The sequence below is a fragment of the Eupeodes corollae genome, chromosome 1 (assembly GCF_945859685.1).
Source record: "Eupeodes corollae chromosome 1, idEupCoro1.1, whole genome shotgun sequence".
NCBI classification, from domain to species: Eukaryota; Metazoa; Arthropoda; class Insecta; order Diptera; family Syrphidae; genus Eupeodes; species Eupeodes corollae.
In genome coordinates, this window is record NC_079147.1 from 30,906,534 (window position 1) to 30,927,790 (window position 21,257).

A 21,257-nucleotide genomic window follows, 5' to 3' on the forward strand; every position below is an offset into this window, starting at 1 on the left:
AAATTTGCAGCATCCATCCTCTCGATGTGATTTAGGAATCCAAATCTCGAACTTACAGCTTCATGGACATGCAATCTTTCAGTAAGAGAAACGGATAGCTAATCAATCACTGGGATAGAGGCGGATACTTTGTATATTTCCTTGGGTGCCAGATTTGCGTCTTGTGCTTCCCCGTAATCGAGCGGATTTAACCTCACATTTCTCGTTCTGGGTTCCGCCCCGGTTGCTCAGTTCGGCCTGCCAACAGCAAAACTATGATTTAAAAGGGTTTTAAGTTTTTTGTAATTCCAAAATTAGTGTTAGATGTCAATAACATAGGGTTTGAATTTTAATCTATGAACTTTGAGTTAAAATGTATAAAATACCAGTTTGCATTGCCAGTTAACTTGTTGATCAGTGTTTTCAATACGAAATTACTAGATTTAAAAAATTCGAAATACAGATTTTAATTTATTTGTTAATTCTTCAAAAACTGAGCTTTCTATGATTTATAAACACAGCCCTTTTTTAAGTTGTTATTTTTTGCAATATCGTCGGTAAGATGAAGTTAGTGCGTCCCTTAATTGTAAATTAGTCAACATCAACATCGAGAAGATCTTTTAAAAAACAAACCCAAAATAAGTTTTAATTTACATTATAATATAAAATATTGTTTATTTGATAACCAAGCAAATTTATAAAAATTATGTTTTAAAAGTATGTATGTATTTTAAATGTATGTATAATATAAAGATGTATTTAATCAATTACTTTTCGATAAAATCTTAATTTTAATCACTATGTCAATGTTGAATCTGTATGTAAATTGAAACGAAAACAAAACTATGTATATATCTTATGGCATATCTACTTAAATTAAAATCTACGATTTACATTGTTGAATTAACCAGAGGGTCATTGTTATTATACGAAATTCCAGTTATCTCGTCAATTACCGAGAATATTCGTCTCTTGAATTGTTTTATTTGGGAATCGGAAAAGTTTTCTACCTCAGGCATTAAGCTAAGAAGAAACATTCTCATAGCTTCTTTCTGTTCACTCTTAGAACAAGAACTTTTCGTTTCTTGAACATAAGAAGTTGATACTGGTGTATTTGTTGATGATGATGTTGTCTGTTTTGATATTTGATCTATTTTGCGTTTTTTCACAGATTTTGATTCGAAAAACTCTGGCAGTATTGCTTCGATTTCTTGATCGAATTGTGTTATTTCACAGATATCATCATCCATCATTGAGTTGTTTTCATTTTCGTTTTCAATTGGATTTACTTTTACATTTTCGTTTTCAATTTCATTTTCATTTTCGTCGTCAGTTGATTTTTCAGGTTTCAAACATATCACTTCTTCATCGGTGTCGAGTTTTTTAAATGATGGTGGCGCTAAGATTTTTATGAATGGCAAACAAAATTTCATGGCATCGGCCAGGTAGTACGCTTTTCTTCTGTTTTGAGATCCTTTGGGTGATGGTTTTTTCTTTCGAATGAAAACTGTACGCAGATTGCGCCATCTCTCTCGGCATTCACTTACTGAAATTAAAAAAAAATGAACATTATTAGAATGAGTACGATGTAAGTTTTATATTTATTAAAAACAACCAAAAGTTGAGAAAATAGTGTTGATGATATAATATACAAAAAAAATTACGTTAATTGTGTAAGGAACAAATAGCTAGGTTTTGGGCAACTTCAAATTTTATCAAACAAGCGAAAGATAGTTTTATTTACATTTAATCTATTTTCCTACCTTATGCTAGGGAATATTTTAAGCTTCTTTCACCCTTGTCTAGAAGAGTTAAAACTGTCTTTTGTTGTAGTACGCAAAAGACAGAGACAATATTTTTAGAATGGTCCTAAATTCGTGAGCTTTCATAAGTGTAATGGTTGTGTAATGGATCTGAGCTTACTTTTGAGCAAAGGCAATAGATATTTTTTAAAGATATTTAAATGAAGCTAGATAACAAGGTGAAATGCAATATAGTTTTCAGAATTGTTAAGGCCTTGGCAAACAAGATTATATCATATCCATAGTCGAGTTTCTATGAGTCGTATATATAAATCCAAACAGTTAAGTCGAAATTTGTGAGCATCTCACTTAAGACTCAGTCTTATGTTCTTCATTTATAACGCAAGAGCATTGGATTTCCTGAGGTGAGCCAAAATGTTTTTCTCCCTTTTTGATCTGACTATAAAACCGAATTCAGGAATTTTAATATGTTTTAATAGACAGTATTAATAGAAGAGCGTTAAACATTTTTGTTAATTATAACATCATTGAATGATGGCTTGAGATCCCCGTCGAAATTTTTTAATAGTTGATTGTTATTCTCTCATTAAGCAATTGAACCGTAAAACTTATTGAATGGCTTATCAGTATATCAGATTTATATAATCTTTAATTTTAATTTCAAAAACAATAAAATCTACAGATTTCCAGAAACAAAATGTCTCACTTTTTCTGTCAGAAATCTGAGTAAGGAATTTAAAACTTCCAATAGTAAGTTGTAGTAATCGATCTGATTTGCGAACTAAAAATTTGTCGACGTTTTGAATACCATTTTGTCGTCCATATGTCAAGAATCATTATAGATATCGAATTTAAATAAATTTTGTTTAAAGATAATAACAACAAAAGATCAATATCTAACGAAATAATAACGCTAGGTTAGGTTAGGTTAAAGTGGCTGCGGATTTAGAATGCATACACTTAGGCCAAAAAAAAGGTAGAACCATTTTGAGCTTTTTATAAAGCGAAAAAGATATTTGATATCCTTTTTAGCTAGTTCACTGGGATTATCAAAAGAGTAGTCTCCCAGATGAAGTTTGCGTCTTATTGAAAGAGCACGGTAAGTGCATAGAAGGTGAGAGATTGTGATATCTCTTAGCCAGGAGAGAACCTCTTTAATCGCAAGGCGGAATGAGATGCTTAGATTAAGCTTTTATGAGTACACACCACTACCAACTCCCTAATCAGTCTTGGATCCATCTGTATAAAAATCAATAATTTTGTTATCCAGGAGTTTTTTGTCTTCCCATTCATCTCTGGATGGAATGGATACCTGGAAGTTTTTTTCCAAATTGGGGTTTAGGAATAGTGTAGTCTATGTACTTTGGTATAGAACCAAAGAGGTTTAAAATGATGGAGTGCCCACATTGTTGTTGGTCCATTGAGATGAGGCTTTGAGTCTTGTAGCTGTACTCGCTGCCACTTGTTTACTGAAGATGTCGAGGGAGTGGTTCTCAATGTCCCACTTATGCAGAGACATGCAGTGCAATATGAAATGTCCAATATCAGACTAAGATATTTGGCTTCATTGGTAAAAATTAGTGGTATACCTTTTATTGAAGGAGGTACAATTACTAGGATCTTGTATTTCCGTGTTAAAAGGACGAGGTCTGTTTTTTTTTTGGATTAATACTAAGTCCGCAGTGATCAGCCCATCTAGTGAGCATATTGAGTGCGTTTTAGAGGAGGTCTCTCAGTGTAATAGGGTGTTCTCCTGTGACGGCGATAGCAACATCATCTGCATAGTCAACCACTCTGTCTCTTCCTCCCTCTCTAGCGATATAAGTAGTTCGTTTATGTTCCACAGGAGAGGGGACAGAACACCTCCTTGTGAAGTTCCTCTACCGAAAGATATTTTCTTGCAAAAATCCCCCATGTTACAGTTGATGATCCTGCTTTTTAGCATTAGATTAATCAACTCACAGAGTAAGTATTCGACGTTTAGGGTCGTCATAGCAGAAGTGATCGCAGATGTGTCAACGAAAGCGTTTGCACTATAGCTGAGTAGGTATCGTCTATCATTGATTTCAAAATACTAACTAAGCAAATTGAAATAAAAAAGTTTCGGCGTAATCGAGTTTTGTTACAAAGTGAAAATAAAAAAATGCAGAAAAAATAAAATTAATACGGTTATGGGGGCAATTAAGAGATAAATCAGACCCTCTATCTCTTCCAACCTATATGCAATCATTTTTGTTTTTTTATCTCTCTCACTTGTCGTAAAATAATTTAAACCGTTGCAATTTTGTTAAAAGTTTTTCAAAAGAGGCCTTTATAAAGATACTGGAAAACAATGAATTTGCTAGACTGTTTGCTGTAACTTTGACCAATGCTCTGCACGAAGCTCGAGTCGGATTTAGGGGAGGGCAACCGGGCCAGAAGCCCCGGGGCCTCCACAAACGAGGTCGCCCCCCTCAATAGAGACTTCGGAAATTTTTTGTTTCAAATATCAACTAATAAACACTAGTAAACATCTTTTCCTTTAATATGTATTTTGTTTGTTGGTCTTTTACCTTTAAATACAACCTACAGTACTTTGTACATACATAATTATTTAATTATATTAATCTTAAATAACAGAAATCATTGATCAATGTTTGTTCACTTCAATCAATCAGTGAAATATCAAAATCTCAAATGGCTCTTATAAGAAGCACTTCTAATTCACTACCCATCTTGAGAGAGAACCCCAATCGGTTAATGGCTGAGTGGGGTGGTACCGTGTCTCGACAATTTTGTTTTATAAATTATATAAACTAATTGCTGTATATGAAGAATCGCTGCACTTCAATTCTTGGAAAAATCAATTTTTATTGCCTAATTCGTCAAGAATTTGTACACGTTTTTCACAGCCAGTACAGAGCGGCACCGAATTCGGATTGGGCAATTATCGGAGAAGAAAAGTTTTTAGTCTTGAATAAGCTCAGCGACACTCGTTGGTCTTGTCGAGCTGAAGCTACGAAAGCCTTAGTCAACGGCTATTCGGAAATTGAAGAAGCTCTAACCAGCATATCTTCCAATAAAGAGCAAAAAGACGTCGTGAGGAATGAAGCAACGCACCTTCTACAGAAGATGAGTGATCTCGAAACCGCTTTGTTTGCAACGTTTTGGAACGATATCTTCGCTACAAACAAGATGTTGCAAGACCCGAAAATGATTCTTGAATCGGCAATGCGTGCACTAGAACCATTGAAATCATTCTTGGAATCTAAACGAAATGATTTTGATAAATACGAGGAAGCAGCCAAAAAAATATCCCATACTGATGAATATGTACTCAAGCACCCACACCAGAACGGGAAATGTGAGGTTGAATCCGCTCGATTACTGAAAGCAAAAGACGCAAATCTGGCACCCTAGGAAATATACCAAGTATCCGCCTCTATCTCAGTGATTGAAAAGCTATCCGTTTCTCTTACTGAAAGATTGCACGTCCATGAAGCTGTAAGTTCGAGATTATGATTCCTAAATCACATCGAGAAGATGGATGCTGCAAATTTGCACGCTACAACAGAGGCATTGGTGAAAGTGTGTCCGGATCAGTTGCTTCAATTTGTGTCTTGGATGGACTCATACAAAAAGGAAAAGGACTATGAAATAGATCAATCGCCGGAACTATTTTACTACCAAATTCTCGAAAATCAAAATTTCAGAGCTACATTATCAAACCTCGAAATTACATTGAGACTGTATTTGGTTTTGATGGGAGCAAATTGCACTGGAGTGCGCTCATTTTCAAAAATGAAAATTATAAAAAATAGGCTCGAACCACTATGGGACAAAACCTTCTATCGAAGCTTTCTCTCCTGAGTATTGAAAGCGATTTACTACGAGGACCGGATTTCAACAAAATCTTCAACAATTTTTCGGCAAAAAAAGCTCGAAAGGTTCCGTTCGTTACCCCTAAAATTTAATTTTAGATAATTCTTTTTTCCCTTTATATTTATATGTGTTTGTTCAATACTAATGGAATCTACTTGGTTTCACAATAAATTATTTATTGAAAAACTCGAGTGAAAAAAATGGTTTACTTTATTTTGAAAATAATTTGTGGCGAGGGGGCCTCCGATTCTATATGCCCCCGATGCCGCTGGATCTCGAAATTCGGCCCAACACGAAGCACATTATCCACAATAGTTTCAGACATAAATAATTTACATGTTGAAATTATAGTTAAATTACATCGTCGGCGACAAAAAAAAAAAAACAGTAAAGGCCCAACTATAATAGGCATAAGCTAGCATACATAAGTAAACGTGCGAATACAAAGAATCTCAATACTAGTGAACATAATGGAGTCTAGCTCCGTTTCGTTCAATTTTTCTCAGTTTCGTTAACTCAAGCAAACTTAAGCAAGAGCGATCCCAGTCGCTTCCCGCATAAGTAAAATCTGACATGTAGATACGTGAGCAAAATTGCATTATGGCTGTCCGCAGTAATTTCACAAACTTAAGTGTGTTTTCGTTGGGTTTTTTACACAAGCTTATGTTTGCTTATGCCTTTTATAGTTGGGCCTTAACAGTGAGAATAAACACCACAATATAGTTGAACATGTTCACAATTTCCTTTTGATAAAACCCAAGTTTAATAACATTTTCAAGTCATCGAACAAGCATTATCTTTCGTTGAGTTCATTTTGACATTTCGGTTATCTTATGCGGCGAGCGACTGGGATTGCTCTTGCTTAAGTTTGCTTAAGTTAACGAAACTGTTCACTCGTATTGAGATTCTTTGTATTCGCACGTTTACTTATGCGCGCATAGGCTAGCTTATGCCTATTATAGTTGGGCCTTTATTCTAAAAACGATAGACGAGACGATGGTAGGTAGGTTGGTAGACGAGACGATAGTGACAAAGTTAAGTGAAGCCAATTATTGACGATATCGTTAATAATAATCGTTTTTATTATTAATGATTCTGTTTTCATACGGAAGTTCTCATTATTTAGTTGATGATTTATGAGAATCCGTTATATAAATATGGATATTGGATTTGAAAACTTATCACGAACTTTATTTAAAAATAAAAAAAACTGCTTTTATATTATTTTCATAGTAGCTTAAAAAAATCATACTTAAGTGGTTTTTTGTTTTAAGCGATATATTTAAAAAACCTGAAGTTATTAATTGATTTTGGAGCCGACTTCGACCTAAGGTAAGGTAGTTATAATTAAATTCTCAGTAACAAAAGCTTTAACTAAGCTACAATCATACGTTCAGGCGAATGGTTTTTGACATAATAAAGACAAACAATGGACTCTTAAGTGGCAATCTGAAATGTTACCTCAATCGCTTTAGTTGGTAAATATATTTAACTCGAGCTCAACTGGCTGGCTCTTAATTTCTTTTTTTTTTCAATATTTAAAAAAAAAAAAATAAATCAACAAATTTAAGAAAACTTTCTAAGCCATAGGTTTCATTACACATGATATTGTAAAATCGTGAAGTCAGTAAGAAGAATGCCGAACATCATCGATATGATTATCAAAAGATCACAATGTGGGTGTTTTAATTTCTCAATTGTACAAAATTTCGGATTCTAGTTTTTATTTCAGAACCACCGAAATTAGTTTTCACAATGACATGTAGATGGCTTCTTCAGTTAAAAATGATAAGGCAGTGCAAACGGCAGTGTAAAGAACAACGACAGGAATGTAAGAAAAGAACTGAACAAACGTCAAAGAAAAAGAGATAGAAAACTCGAATTCTTTGTTAATTGTTTAGGGTAATAAAACCAAACCTTGCTCTATAATGGATTATTTTTTTTGGCGCGCGATAGTAAAACGCAATAATTTTGTATACATACAACATTATTAAACATTAAATTCTCATATGAAACAAATTCACAAGAACTGGCAATAATATAAAGCTCTTTCAGACGAATAGCAGCATTGTTTATATCTAAGAACTAATTGAGTTATCTGTTTATACCTATGTACCTTTATATCTACATATTTCCTCTTTAGGTAATAAATAAATGAAGGAGAAACAAGTTAGGTAGACCTTAGGTGTAATCAAAATGCACCTTCAACATAAAACATGCATCATTAAGCAGCACATAACAATTAGAAACCAGCTGGCGGGCGTACAAAGTTAAGTTGAGTACCTAAACCTTGAAACAGCCGCTGACAGTAATGAGTGATAAAATAAAGATTATAAGTTGCAACAAAAACAAAAGATACTAAAATCAACTTATGAGCAACAAAACTTACCTGGCAATCTAACAGCTTCTGAAACCTCTTTCCAGGCTCTTTCAACTTCTTCTTTTCTCGAATAACCAGGAAGATTATAATTATAAAGTAATTCATGTCTCTCAACCTCTTTCACAAATTTTAAATTCAATCTTTGGTCACTCATCCCCATTCGCATTTTTTATGTTTTTAATAATTTAAAACAAAAGTCACTCAAAAGGTTTTGTAATGCAAAACTATAAAACAGAAACTTAAAATAAGAAAAACAATCCAACTTGTGAGCAACTGAATTGAAATCGTTTGGCAACTAAAATTATAGAAACTACCCCACACGACAAGACAATGAACGAACAACGAAACGCAAACGAAACTGATTTTGATTTCAAACTGGTCCGGTTTCTGCCTCTCAATGTGTCATCTGTCATTTCGACAAAACACATGCACAGGTAGGGCTCGTGTATATTTATTCTGATGAATATCAGGGATGAAAATGATAAGCCCTTAAGGTACTGTCAATTGAATACAAAATTCAGGTTCGATGCATATAAAATGCTTGTTTTTTCGGAATCAGTGTATTTTTTTTTGCAACTGAGAGTAAATTGAAAAAATCGTAAAAATGAAGCAGTTTTATTGCACTGCAATATCAATACCTTTAAAATTTTCTAGAATTTTCCGTCCCAGACCCAATTGACAGTTTGGCAGCTGTCATTCTCTATCAGAAATGTTTGAACAGAGAGTCTGAATGTAGCCTTGAGTCTTTTAGTAGCTTCGTTTCTTTTATTGCTTAATGCAGAATTTCTTTAGGTTAGAAAAAGTTTTTATACGACTAAAGGGGGTCATCCCATGTGATGAGTTGAAAAAATCGATTTTTTTTTCATAAATTGTTAGTTTAATATGTGTAGAATACGGTAGTAAAGGGATTTTTCAAAATTCGGAGTCGTTTTAAAGATACAGCAGTTAGAATAAGCAGCTGTTCAGAGCGCTGAGTTGGCAGTCGACGTAGTGTACGGTCGGCTTTATACCATATGAATATATGTATGTACGTTCATACAGTTTCTATAGGCTTAAACGGGAATTTCTATAGTTGTTAAATATTTTAAGTTATTGCAACAACTCAAAATTACTCTTTTTTATAACGAGTGGACGTAAAGGAAGTACGAGTGGAAATGTTCATCCTAGTCTTAGTAAAAAAAGAAATGTTTGTGGAAATCGTTTTACCACCCAAAATGAAACGGAATTTACTTCAGCTTCGGCAAAAAAACTCAAAAATGGCATGAAGATGTTGGTTCCTATCGCTTCGAATTTCGTTTTGAGTTTGTTTCTGTACTGCGATTTCTGAAAAGGTTATATGCAAAACTAGTAAAAGCGATGTATCTATTTCCCGATCACGTTTTCGAGGGTTAGGTTTCAAAAATTAAATTATCGTCTGAGTGTGAAAAACAGACAGTTATAAACTCGGGCTCGTTGATTGAGAATGCGTTTGAAGTTAATCGCCGATTTGCATTTGTGATGCGATTATTAGGAGTTGGTCACAAAGGAATAAATCTTTTCTGCAGCTTCATGGACATGTGTTCGGGTATTGGAAATTCAACTTATACTGCACTACTGAAAAACATTCACGTTGCCACATCTTCACTGTGTGAAACTTTATTATCATTCGCTGTCATGCAAGAAAAAACTTTGAATGAAGAAGCAGGTAAACCAAAAGATGAATTGACTGTGTCTGGTGATGGTAAGTAAAAAGGCTTTTCATCTCTATTTGGAACTTCTACATTGATTAGAAAGTACACCGGGAAAGTCTTAGATGTAATGGTTATGAGTAATTTTTGTGGTGCATGTATTAAGTGGAAAAGTAAAAAACAGTGGATGCTTTAGAGTACAAAATGTTGTATGAAACGCATGTAGATGAATGCACCATAAACTATACCGAAAGTTCCGGTAAAATGGAAATAAGTGCTATCACGCAAATGTTTTTGAAATCCATGGAAAAATATTAGGTAAAGTTTATTACATAAATCGGCGATGGTGACAGTAAAACTTACAAAGGGATCCTAGATGCTAAACCGTATGGACATACTGTAGTAATAAGAAAGGAATGTATGGGTCACGTAGAAAAGAGGATAGAAACACGACTTCGGGCTGTTAAAAATGATAAAACGAATAAAGCAATAGGTGGAAAAGGACCAGGTAAACTTACTGATAAAGTTATTCAGGAAATTCTACTGATTAGCTATTCGAAGTCATCCAGACTCTCTTGAAAATATGAAGAAGGAAGTTTGGGCAACTTATTATCACAAATGTTCTTCAGATGAAAACCCTCAACAATAATTTTGTCCAGAAGGCCCAGACAGTTGGTGTTAATGGCGTCAAGCTGAAGCTAAGAATGAGCTCGACCAATTTCATCATGATAAACCACCTTTAATACCAGAAGTACAAGTATCTATCAAACCTGTTTTCGAACATTTATCGAAAGATGAACTATTAATTTGTTGTTTAGGAGCAGAGTCACAAAACAATAACGAATCTCTTAATTCGTTGATTTGGACCTTTGCTCCTAAGCATCTCCATTCTGGCTATAAGATAGTTGAAATTGCTAGCTCACGTTCTGAGCGGCGCGTAAGTGATGCAGTTAAACAAGTCAGAATTGATTCAAGAGCTGGTCAATCTGCTTTAAAAGAGTGTCAAGAAGAAGAGGAAGGAATACTCTATGGACCAGGCATCGCCGATTGAAAGGTAAATTGATATTTTCATAGTTAAGAGGACTTAAAAATTTAAACGAGTTTTTCTCAAAACTGTGTTTTTCAAACTTTCCTCCATCGTATCTCAAAACGGATTGACCGAATCACTTGAAATTTGATGGGTTGGATTCAGCACATGTAAGCCCATGGAATGAACTATCGACAAGAAAAAATTCCAAATATTTGGATTTTTTTATAGCAAAAAACAAAACAAATGTCTCCCAAAAGTCCAATTTTTGGTATATTCATTTGATTATAGTTAATTCCATGCATTTAGGTTCACAGATTAAAACTCAGTTTATTTTTTTTTGTTTTAAATAAGTCAAACAGCCGGAATCGTGGAGGAAGTGCGAGCCCATTTTTTCGAGGTGGAGTTGTTCACACCGGTGTAACTCGTGTTCTTTAAAATATTTTTAATTCAAATTTTATATTTATACTGTCGAACTTTGTTAATAAATGATAATAAAGTTGTACCTATTTACTGGTCGTAAAGAAAAAAAATCCTTAAAATTCCTTAAAATACAGGCCGTCACATGGGATGACGCCCTTAAGGATTATTCACAACGACCGACGAATAAAAAACAAATGGGATTTAAAACATTTAATAAGTCTAAATCCTTCACAAAAAATAAACATAATCGTAGAAAACTTTATAAATTACATATTAAGATACTAAGATTTGTGTTTTAATTGCTAGACTAAGAAAAATTTGAAAAAATCAATTGGTCATCACGAATTGCAATCAGGTTGTTAAGAACTGTCAAACTCTATCTAAGTTTCATCCACACTGCAACAAACGAATTTTTCAAGCGCGAATAACCTCAAAATCATTCTTGGTATCGTTATTCATAAAGTGAAATGTCAAAGTAGAACGTCGTTCGCGACGAACAAAAAAAATTAAATGTAAACAAAATGTCAATGTTCCTTCATTCTCCGGTCATTGGTCGCTCTCATATGAATAGGCTTTTAGAAATAAAAATTGAATTTGACGACTTGACACATTTTAAACATCGTTTCTACATCAAATTTTGTTATATTTTTCAAAATATCATTCTTTTCTTGTATTCCATTAAAAAACTGAAAGAATTTTATTTTTGCACGTTGATGCTTTTGGAATAAAGATTCAAGTTACAAAAAGCAAATCTTCTAATAAAAGTAGTAGAGATTATTCAGTACAATATTATGTACTTTACACCCCTGGCTATTTTTTATAAATTAAGGGTTTCTAGGAAAGGGTTTCCAGCTTTCCCTATTTACAGCTGGTTTCATTGTGTTGTTTGACATTTTGTTACCTGCTTTGCTGTAGTAGGTATTTCCACCACTGTCAACTTTTAAATGCTAAGTCAATGTCATTTAATAGGGAAGCTGTTTATTATAATAATATAACAAAAAAATCACACAATGCAATTGATAACAACTGTCATTAAATCAGCACTCATTACCCTAAGGATTTAATTGCCTTTGACATTGACACTTGAGTTTATCAATTTTTTTATATAAAGAATACTCAAGTTGAGAATTTGAGATCAGAGTTTGAAGTTTGAAAGAACTGAAACAAAAAGGAAATCGAACACATGTCATTCCGGACCAAGAGAATTTTTCTAGCTCTGTTTGGTAACTTTTTAAATAGAAAATGTGTTACCCATTAAAAACCGGTTCGAAAATTCGAAAATCGTTCACATTGAACATTTAAACGTTTGCGTTTGATATTTCAGTTTTAGCAACATCGATTGTCAAATATTGTATTGGTACAAAATTTGTGACTAAAAGTTTAGTCCTTCAATTGTTATTTGAGAAAATAAATTGCATTCTGATCAATTGAAATCAATTTTATTACATAATATTATTAAAACTGAAAACAATATGAAGATTTCATTACACTTTTTTTCATTATCTCAAGCCTCTATCATAAGAAAAAAACGTCGTTTTCTTTTGAAAATTCAGCAACTTCGAAATAAAAGAAAAGCTATGATTAATGCAATTGAAAATTATGATCGACAAAGGAATATTTGGAAAGAGGTTAGAAAGAAAACTATATTACTACATATTTTCTGATTCGTACGAAGCCTTTTTGGGAACGTGAACGTTAAACAACATGTTAGAATGAGCCACAGAACTTTTACAAGACCTACGCTGCAATGAACTAAATTATCTGGAAATGCAATCTAGAAACCTCATGAAGTGCACACCATCACACCGAAAAAATAGCCATTCCAATGAATATATACACAGGAACAACCCCTGAATACAGGACGACTTTAGCTATCTTCAAGAGGAAGGCATATCTACAATATGCGTTATTGTGTCAGGAAGTTTGGAGTGCTTAGAAAATATTTAAATTTAAACCTCTGAAGTCGTGTACAAAAGTTCAAAATATTAAAGTAAATTATTTCTTTTGACAACAGATATTAGCTGTTTTCTTTACATTTAATTGAGCGCTGAATGTTCCAAACGGTTTGTTTGTTTAGTTCATCTTTGAAATGCTACTAGTTTTCGATATAATTTATGTAAAACTTATCGTTTAGATACAAAAGTCTTTTGACAGTTCAGTTCTGATCATAAATATTGAGAACTAAATTGGACAGAAAATTACAAAAACTAAATTAAATTAAAATGGGCATAAAATTATAGAAGTTATTATGTTCCCAAGCTTAATCGAAACAAGCGAAAAACACAAAACTAGGGGGTCATTCCGTAAAACGATAATCAATCAGACGATAGCGTTTTGATGATAGTCTCACTTCTCGTAAGACGATAATCGTCAAAGTGATACGATAGCGTTTGCAAGACAGCTAAGTAGGTATCGTCTGGTATTAATTTCCATTAATAACTAAGAAAATTGTAGGAGTTTCGGTTTAGTTAAGTTTTGTTACAAAAATAAAATAAAAACTCAAACAAAAATTAATTCGGTTACGAAGAAAATCAAGAGATGAATCGGGCTTTCTATCTATTCTAACCCATATGTAATCATTTTTTTATATACAAAACATTAGTAATATCGCTTAATTGTTGTAAAAATAAATAAATCAGTTGTAGTTTTGGAATTGCCAAAGAGGACTTTATAATGATATTATAAACAATAAATTTGCCAGACGGTTGTAGTACTACATAATGTATATACCTTCAATATTTAAATTTGTTGTAACTAATAAAACTTTGGGACAGGCAACGATTTTAGTGTCGCTCTTACACAAAGTACCAATCCAAAGTAGTTTTGAAAACAAAAAATATTTTTGAAGCCAAGTGGTTAAAATGAGTCTTCACAAAACAAAATTGGGTTTATTACTGCAGCTGATTTACAACAATATCGGACATTGAACAAACATTTTGATATTATAGTTTTGTCTTTGGCGGCAACAAATAAAAACACAAAAAGTGACAATAACAATAAACATCACAAAATAGTTGGCATGTTTATTAACAATACATATTTTGCAAATTTTTAAAATTTCCCATAGAGAAAAACCAAGTTTAATAACATTTTCAAGTTATTGAACAAGCATTATCTTTCGTTGAGTTCATTTTGACATTTTGAATATACTCAACGAACTTATACGAAAACGATTGAACGAGACAATAGTGATAAAGTTACGTGAAGCAAATTATTGACGATATCGTTAATGATCATCGTTTTGACGATTATCGTTTCTGAAATTACGGAATGACTCCCCTACTTTTTTGTTAGCGTTGAGTAAAGTTAAACTATTGGAATTGCTAACAACCTATCACAAGTGTAAAACATTTTAAACGCAGAACTTTACTTCACTAAGTTTTACCTTTAGTTCAGCATGCAAAAAACTACTGGAAACATTATTTGCTATAAAACACCTCTCATGCATCCTACAAGTTCATCAAGATTTGCATATTGTATTGTAAAGAAATATTAATTATTTCCTTTTCTAATTTTGGTAGGTGGCCAATCAGATATTAGAAACTTGTCTTAATTTCAAGTCCCTTGATTCGTTTATACTTGCCCAATGTAGCTTTGTGGCTTCCGTCATGCGGAAGGTGGCTAATGAAACATTTAAAAGTTTAATGGATGGTTTATAGTGTTTATTCAAAACATGTCAAATAAAATGAAGCCATCGTTTTCCACAAATTTTGAAAACAATGTTGGATTAAGGAATTTCGTAGAACTGAATTTTGGAAACAGTATTATAGTGTAGTACATCTATATCTCTTATATCCTTTCTCTCATAATTAATAAATATAAAAACTAGCTATGAAAATGTCTTGGTTTTACTAAATTATTTAGGACTAGAGTTTAAATGGTTATAACATAATAGATTATGAATATATGAAGATTTTTCATCAGATTGAGACGAGTTGCTAGAACCCAAATGCCTTGATGTTGCAAAAGTTGAAATCTATATATTCAATAAACATCTTTTATAATTTGGTCTTTTGGGAGATAATTAATAAGTTTAATAAAATTATGTAAGGCAACAGTAACACTGGCCTTAACAGCCTTATCTACATTGTTTGGCAGCATATTAATGATTGTCGTTAGTATACGCCACGCCCTTTGGCAACTAAAATCTTGAGAGACTTTTCCCGGAAAGTCTTATTAAAATTATTAAAATTGGTCTTCAAACCTGTATTTAATTACTTTCCTGGGTCGCATTAGATATGTCTTCAATGGGAACGCCGAATCTCCAACCATATAATGAAAACAGTGGTAGTCAGAGTTTGGAAGTAGTTTAGGAGGAGGCTATTATCTTCCTTCCAAAAGATGATTCTTTGAAAATTCCACCACACTCTGGCTTCAGTATGCTCCGATGTCCATTGTAGTGAAAGCGTAGTTTGCTTCGCAAGGGGAAAGACACACTGTTGAGTTATGACCCTTATAGTTCCAATCCAATGTTCCGATCCAACACCAGGATCGTAAAATTCCAGAGAACTTAAAAATCGGATTGGGTAAAATAAAAGCTGCACTTCATAAATGATGCTTGCTTCCAAGAAAGCACTTGTTTCGGAACTCCGATATGGTTAGTGCGTAGAAGCGTCATCACAGCCATCCAAGAAGTGCGATGGGATGGACCGAGTAAACGCAAACTAAAAGACTGCGATATCTACTACGGCGACTGCTACCGAGAACAAAGACAGCGTCTATTTGGGTGTGGATTTGTTGTTGGAACTAGGCTCAGGCAAAAAGTCTTGAGTTTCAACAGTGTGAGCGAGCGCATCACGACAATCCGCATCAAGGCTAAATTCGCCAACATAAGCCTAATATGCGCGCATGCCCCAACAGAGGAGAAAGATGAAGACACCAAAGATATGTTCTTCGAGCTCTTGGACAAGACATATGAGCAGTGCCCTGGCTATGACATTAAAATTGTCTTAGGAGATTTTAATGCCAAGCTAGGAAGAGAAGACATCTTTGGTGGCATAATCGGGAGATACAGCCTGCACGACACCACCTCCGACAACGGATTCAGGCTGGTCGATTTCGCTGCGAGGCGAGACGTTCTGGTAGCTAGTACGCAGTTCACGCATCTTAATATCCACAAGGGGACATGGAAATCTCCTGATCAATCAACCGTCAACCAGATTGACCACATTGCGATCGACGCACGACACTTCTCCAGTATCCAGGATATCCGAACATTCCGAGAGGCCAACATTGACTCGGACCACTACCTCGTTGTAGCCAAGGTACGGCTACGGATATCCCGATCCAAGCCAAAACAAGGAAGTACTGTGAGAAGATTCGACGTTAGACGGCTACAATCGCAAGAGACTGCCATGTCCTTTTCCGATCGAGTCTCTAGTAACCTCCTAAGGAGTCCTATGCTTCCTGCATTAAGCATTGAAAACCAGTGGCAACATTGCCTTGCAGCCATCAGAGATGCCGCCTCTCAAGTGCTAGGTTTCACACCGCCACCACAGCGAAACCCCTGGTTTGACGACGAATGCCGGCAAGCGCACGCAGCGAAACAAGAGGCATACAAAACGGCGCTGCACAAAAGGACTAGAGCTGCTCGCGAGCTCTACGAGCAGAAGAGGAGAGAGAAACACCGGCTTCTTAGACGGAAAAAAAGAGAGCATGAGAAGAGCGCGATCGAGGAGATAGAGGGATGTCACAACAGGAATGAGGTTCGTAAATTTTACCAAAAGGTAAAAAAAACCTCCCAAGGGTACCAGCCACGAACCGAAGCCTGTAAAGACGATCAAGGGAACATCGTAGTAGAACCACAGTCGATGCTGAGAATATGGAAACATCACTTCTCCAAATTATATAACGGCGATGACGAACCGAACTCCGCTGTAAGGGAGATAGAACCACTCAACCTCGGCGACGCAGATCAACAATTCCGCCTACCCGACCTTGACGAAGTGAAGATATATCTAAACTTAAGTCAAACAAAGCTGCTGGAGCTGACGGCATCACCGCCGAACTATTCAAAGCAGCAGGCGATGACTTGGTAGGGAGCATGCACCAACTCATCTGCAAAATTTGGTCGGAAGAAAGCATGCCCGATGAGTGGAATCTCAGCATAGTGTGCCCGATACATAAGAAAGGAGACCCTCTAAACTGCGCCAACTACAGAGGCATCAGTCTCCTTAATATTGCGTATAAGATCCTCTCTGCCGTATTATGTGAACGTCTGAAGCCATTCGTCAACAACCTGATTGGTCCTTATCAGTGTGGCTTCAGGCCAGGAAAGTCCACTATCGACCAAATATTCACACTACGGCAGATCTTGGAAAAAACCCAGGAGCTTCAAATCGATACCCACCATCTCTTTATCGATTTTAAAGCCGCGTATGACAGCATCTATAGGGAAGAGCTCTACCGAGCAATGTCTAGTTTTGGCATCCCTGTCAAACTTATCCGTTTGTGCAGAATGACGATGGAGAATGCACGCTGCTCTATCAAGGTCGGAAAAGATCTTACCGATGCATTTGATGTCAAAAAAGGTTTTAGACAAGGCGATGCACTGTCATGCGACTTCTTCAACATCGTTCTGGAAAGAATTGTGCAAAACTCAACCGTCAACACTAGAGGCACAATCTTCCAAAGATCCATCCAATTACTCGGATACGCAGATGATATTGACATAATTGGAAGATCAAAGCGTGATGTCAGTGGAGCGTTTTTGAGCATTGCGACGGAAGCGAAGAAGATGGGTTTAGTGGTCAATGAGGGCAAGACCAAGTATATGCTGTCATCAAAAAAGGACACTGAACGACGACGTCTTGGACAAAACGTCACCATGGACAGCTATAACTTTGAGGTGGTTAAGGACTTTGTCTACCTAGGCATTGCCATTAAAACAGACAACGACACCAGCTCTGAAACCAAACGAAGAATATTTCTACCAAATCGCTGCTCCTTTAAAATAAGAAGGCAATTGAGAAGTAAAGTCCTCTCTCGAGCATGTTAAATCACCATCTATAAGACACTCATCATCCCGGTTCTCATTTATGGCGCTGAGGCCTGGACCCTGTCAAAGAAAGATGAGAGCGTCTTAGGATGCTTCGAGAGAAAAATTCTTCGGGCGATTTTTGGTCCCGTACGCATAGATGGAGAATGGAGGAGAAGATATAACGACGAGCTGTACGGGCTGTACAGCGACACTGACCTAGTTAGCAGAATCAAAGTCCAACGGCTTAGATGGCTAGGTCATGTAGAGCGGATGGACATCAACGCTCCAGCCCGGAAGGTCTTCGAATCCAATCCCGAGGGACGGCGCAGTAGAGGAAGAGCGCGACTCAGGTGGCGCACCCAGGTGGGAGAGGACCTCAACCAACTTGGCGTGCGAAACTGGAGACAGCTAGCTAGGGACCGAGCTGGCTGGAGACGCTTGTTGGTTGAGGCCCAGGTCCGCCCCGGACTGTAGCGCCACCTTAAGTAAGTAAGTAAGTAGAAGCGTCATGTCACTTTTTACGTTCAGTCCCTGCTTGTGTCATCTAAAGTGTTTTTTCACGGCTTCTGCCTCTTGCGAGGAATTGATAAATCCTTCAAGAGTAATTACAACTCTAGGTCTCCTTTATCATTGACAATATTACTCGCACCCAGAAATGGTTTAATGGTTGAGAGTTGTATTGTAAGACATAAAGCCCAAGTTCTCAACGTACTGTTTCGCAACCTAATTAATTGTTAAATAGAATGGAGGGGTTTGCACTTAAAAATGCGCAAATGACGGTTTTTTTCGTATCTTGTAATAAAATAGGAAAGCATGTGATTACTTTTGTTAAGTTACATAAGTATATACATTTTATTTATTTCTTTATTCATCAACAGATACATAATCTGTTTACTACAATTAAATTATAATTTATCACTATACATCAGTAAAAAAGTTTAAAGCAATACTCTTATACATATCCCTATTCATTTGAAGGTCGACTTCACTATCAATTAAATTAAAAAGAGATAAATTACGAGTTATTGGTTCATTTAGTGCATAGTTCGTTCTGTGATTTTATTTTACCATTGAGAATGTCCTTGATAAAATGAACCACAAGGGTGTCTCTACGGCTTTTTAAAGATTTTAAATCTATCAGTGCGCACCTAGAGCAATAATCGGGCAAACCATCTGACCACCTGAAATTCCTTAAAGCAAAGCGCGTGAATCTTCTTTGAATATTTTCGATCCAGTCTTGGGAATTTTGATAAAAAGGAGACCAAATAACACAACAGTAGTCCAGTATGGGTTATATTAAAGATATTTAAATCGTTTTCAGAGTATAACTATCGTTAAATACCCCGTGTTGCGTTTTAAAAAACCTAGCAAAGAATTTGCTTTTAAATAATAAAATGTATGTGTTCAGAAAAAGAAAACTTAGTGTCAAAAATAACACCAAGGTCCTTTATTTCACTCATGGTTGAAATACTTTCACTGCCGAGACTGTAACTGAACAGCACTTTAGGTGTTGTACGAGAAGCTCTAAATATTTTACATTTAGAGATATTTAGGTCGAGATGATTTTATTTACACCAATTGAAAAACTTATCTGCATATATCTTTTTGAAAGTTAACACAATTTTCAACTGAAGAAATTTGGGAATATAGTTTTAAGTCATCTGCGAACATCAAACAATTAAAAAATTGCAGACAGTTCGGAATGTCATTGACGCATAGATTGAAAAGGAGGGGTCCCAAATGACTTCCCTGAGGCAGTACCGATAAGACTTCAATAAAAAAAGATTGATTGCCTTCGATTTTAACAATCTGTTTTCGATTTGACAAATAAGACTCTAACCATTTAAGAAAACTGAACCTGAATCCCATCCTCTCCAACTTTCTTAATAGAAGTCTATGATGGACTCTATCGAACGCTTTCACAAAATCCGTGTACAAAACATCGACCTGCATTCTTTTTTCTAAAGCAGATAACCAAAAACTTGTAAACAGACACAAATTCGTAGTAGTGGAGCGACCACTACAAAATCCATGCTGTCTCGAAGATATTATGTCTTTCACCGTGAAACTAAGCCTATTGAACACCAACTTTTCAAAAAGTTTTGGAATCGATGAAAGTTTTGAGACTGGTCTAAAGTTCTTAATTAAAAGCTTGATACCACTTTTATAAATAGGGCTGATGGATGATATATCCACTCTTCTAGAAACAAATCACAATGGAGCGATGTATTGAAAATAATTATTAGTACTTTACAAAGCGAAACAGCATATTTCGATATCAAAAGAGGAGGAATCAAATCTACTCCAGCTTTTATATTAAAATCAATAGAAGCTAAGCCGTCAAATACCTCTTGATCAGATAGAGAAAACACATTAAAATCAACTTGAAAACTAATATCATTATAAAGGTTTTTAGGTATAATATCTATATTATAAATCGCTTGAAAAAAAAATTAGCAAAAAGATTGCATGTTAGCTTCAGTACTATGGGAGGTCGCTCCATCAAGCTCCATAGAGCTACGAAACGCAGAACTTTTGCGTTTTGAGTTTAAAAAAACCCAAAAAGATTTTGAGTGGCATTTGATATCAATTTCAACCGAACTTATATATTGTGAATATAGAAATCTACTCAAAAAATCAAATTCCCTTCGCAGTTGCATAAAACGAATTCTATATTTAGATTTACCTGTTACCTTACATCTCTTAAAAGCCTTGTTTTTTACATTTTCTAAATTTTTAAGTCTTTTATTGAACCAGGGAGATTTAAAAGGCGATCTCTTTCGAACTACCGGAACGAACTTCTGAACACCCTCAAACAAAAGTGTTGTAAAGATGGTCTGATCTAATGGAAATAGTTGCTCCCAATTTATGGTATTAAAATAAATATTTAGCGAAATCAAGTCAGCCTTCTTATAATTAAATATAGAACAGTTATTGGCTTTGTGATGAATTTGATATCTTACTAAGGGAAAGTCTGATTCAAAGACCATAAATTTAAGATCCTTAATAATAAATACAAGATGAAGAAATCTATTTGCAATATTTTTTGCATGATTAATTTGGATTAATCCTAACGAGGAAAAATTATCAACTATTTCAACTTCCATATCCCTAGAAACATTAAAAGGGACAAGGATTTGCTCATCTTCTAGATAGCGCCAATCAATGTCACCAAGAT

General features: G+C 35.1%; 1 protein-coding gene across 1 annotated transcript; it reads right to left on the reverse strand.

Moving 5' to 3' along the window:
* Window positions 1–618: 618 nt before the first annotated feature.
* Window positions 619–8,340, reverse strand: LOC129939244 (uncharacterized). The gene is made up of 2 exons (XM_056047191.1): window positions 7,993–8,340; window positions 619–1,525 (listed from the first exon to the last, which is right to left on the reverse strand). Exons 1-2 carry the CDS (start codon window positions 8,147–8,149, stop codon window positions 870–872), a joined length of 813 nt encoding a protein of 270 aa, XP_055903166.1. The 5' UTR covers window positions 8,150–8,340; the 3' UTR covers window positions 619–869.
* Between the last annotated feature and the right edge of the window lie 12,917 nt (window positions 8,341–21,257).